Below are 1236 nucleotides of genomic sequence, written 5' to 3' on the forward strand. Positions count from 1 at the left end.
TACGGACCTCCACCATCAGCTGAGTGGAGGAGGGAAAGGAGGACTCCAGAAGATGCCTCAGAGATTGTCGCTGAGAATAAAGATCCCTGGGAAGCGTGGTTTGTGGAACTCAATGATAAGTTCTTAACCTTAGAAAGGAAGCAACAATTGTCGACAGTTCCCGCCATGGTTCAGGCGATGATGGAAGAGACCGAACCTCCCTTCACCTCCACCATCATGAATGAAGTGATGCCACAGAGGTTTCGAATACCTCCTGTCATCAAATATTCTGGGTCCGGTGACCAATTTGAGCATCTAGAAGCCTATCGTTCGTAGATGCAGATCCAGACAGCAATGGATGCGATGATGTGTAGGGGATTTTCTATCACCCTTATAGGATCCGCTTGGAGTTGGTACCGTCAGCTCAAACCCAATTCCATCGGTTCCTTTACAGAGTTAAGCCGACTATTCCTTACCCAGTTTATAAGTGGTAAGAGAAGTCGAAAACCCAACAGTTACCTGCTCACCATCAGACAAGGGCTAAAAGAGTCGCTAAAGGACTACATTGCTCGCTTCAATGAGGAAGCATTACAGGTAGAAGATTACGATGACAAAATGGCGCTCGCTGCAGTGTTCTATGGTCTGAAAGAAGAAAGGTTCACTTTCTCCATTGGGAAGAACCCTCCGAAGACGTTAGCGGACTTCATCGCAAAAGCCTAAAAATATGCTAATGCCAATGCCCGCAAAAGGTACAAGTAACTGACTCAACTAGCAAAGGGAAGAGGCCTAGGAACGAAGAGTCCCAGCTGACCGGCAAAGGGTCGGATGACCGCGCTCCTCGTGATCGTTGACCGAGCCGAAGACCGGAAGGGAAATTTCGCTCCTACACCCCCCTTAATACGTCCGCTGAACAGATCCTGTTAGATATCCAAGTGTTGAGGGTCAAATATTGCATATCAGACCCATTTATTGTATGGATTTACAAGCACGACACCGTTTAATAGCCTAATTTAATTGTATTTGTGATGCAGGGCGTCTTCATGAGCTTGGACTGGGAAAGGACACTAAAAAGCATGGATTTACCGATCTGATGACACTAAAGCATGGGACGGACCTTAGGAGACCAAGATCGATAGATTTGCACGCCAGGGATCCAAGAAAATCGAGGAATTGAAGCTCAAGTGGCCTGAAAAGTGTCCAGAATGCAAGATCATAGGGTTCTCACCATCCGATCAGTTCGAAACTCCATATATGGCC

At 46.8% G+C, this 1236-nt stretch overlaps 1 protein-coding gene across 1 annotated transcript; it reads left to right on the plus strand.

Annotated features, from left to right (window-relative positions):
- Nucleotides 1-315: 315 nt before the first annotated feature.
- LOC131226109 (uncharacterized) lies at nt 316-699 on the plus strand. Its single transcript, XM_058221806.1, has one exon. The coding sequence runs from the start codon at nt 316-318 to the stop codon at nt 697-699; it is 384 nt and encodes a 127-aa protein (XP_058077789.1).
- Nucleotides 700-1236: the final 537 nt, after the last annotated feature.

This window comes from Magnolia sinica, chromosome 2 (assembly GCF_029962835.1).
Source record: "Magnolia sinica isolate HGM2019 chromosome 2, MsV1, whole genome shotgun sequence".
NCBI classification, from domain to species: Eukaryota; Viridiplantae; Streptophyta; class Magnoliopsida; order Magnoliales; family Magnoliaceae; genus Magnolia; species Magnolia sinica.

Excerpts from the sequence above, each read along its gene's own strand:
- LOC131226109 (XM_058221806.1), top strand. The coding sequence starts at position 316 with ATGCAGATCCAGACAGCAATGGATGCGATGATGTGTAGGGGATTTTCT.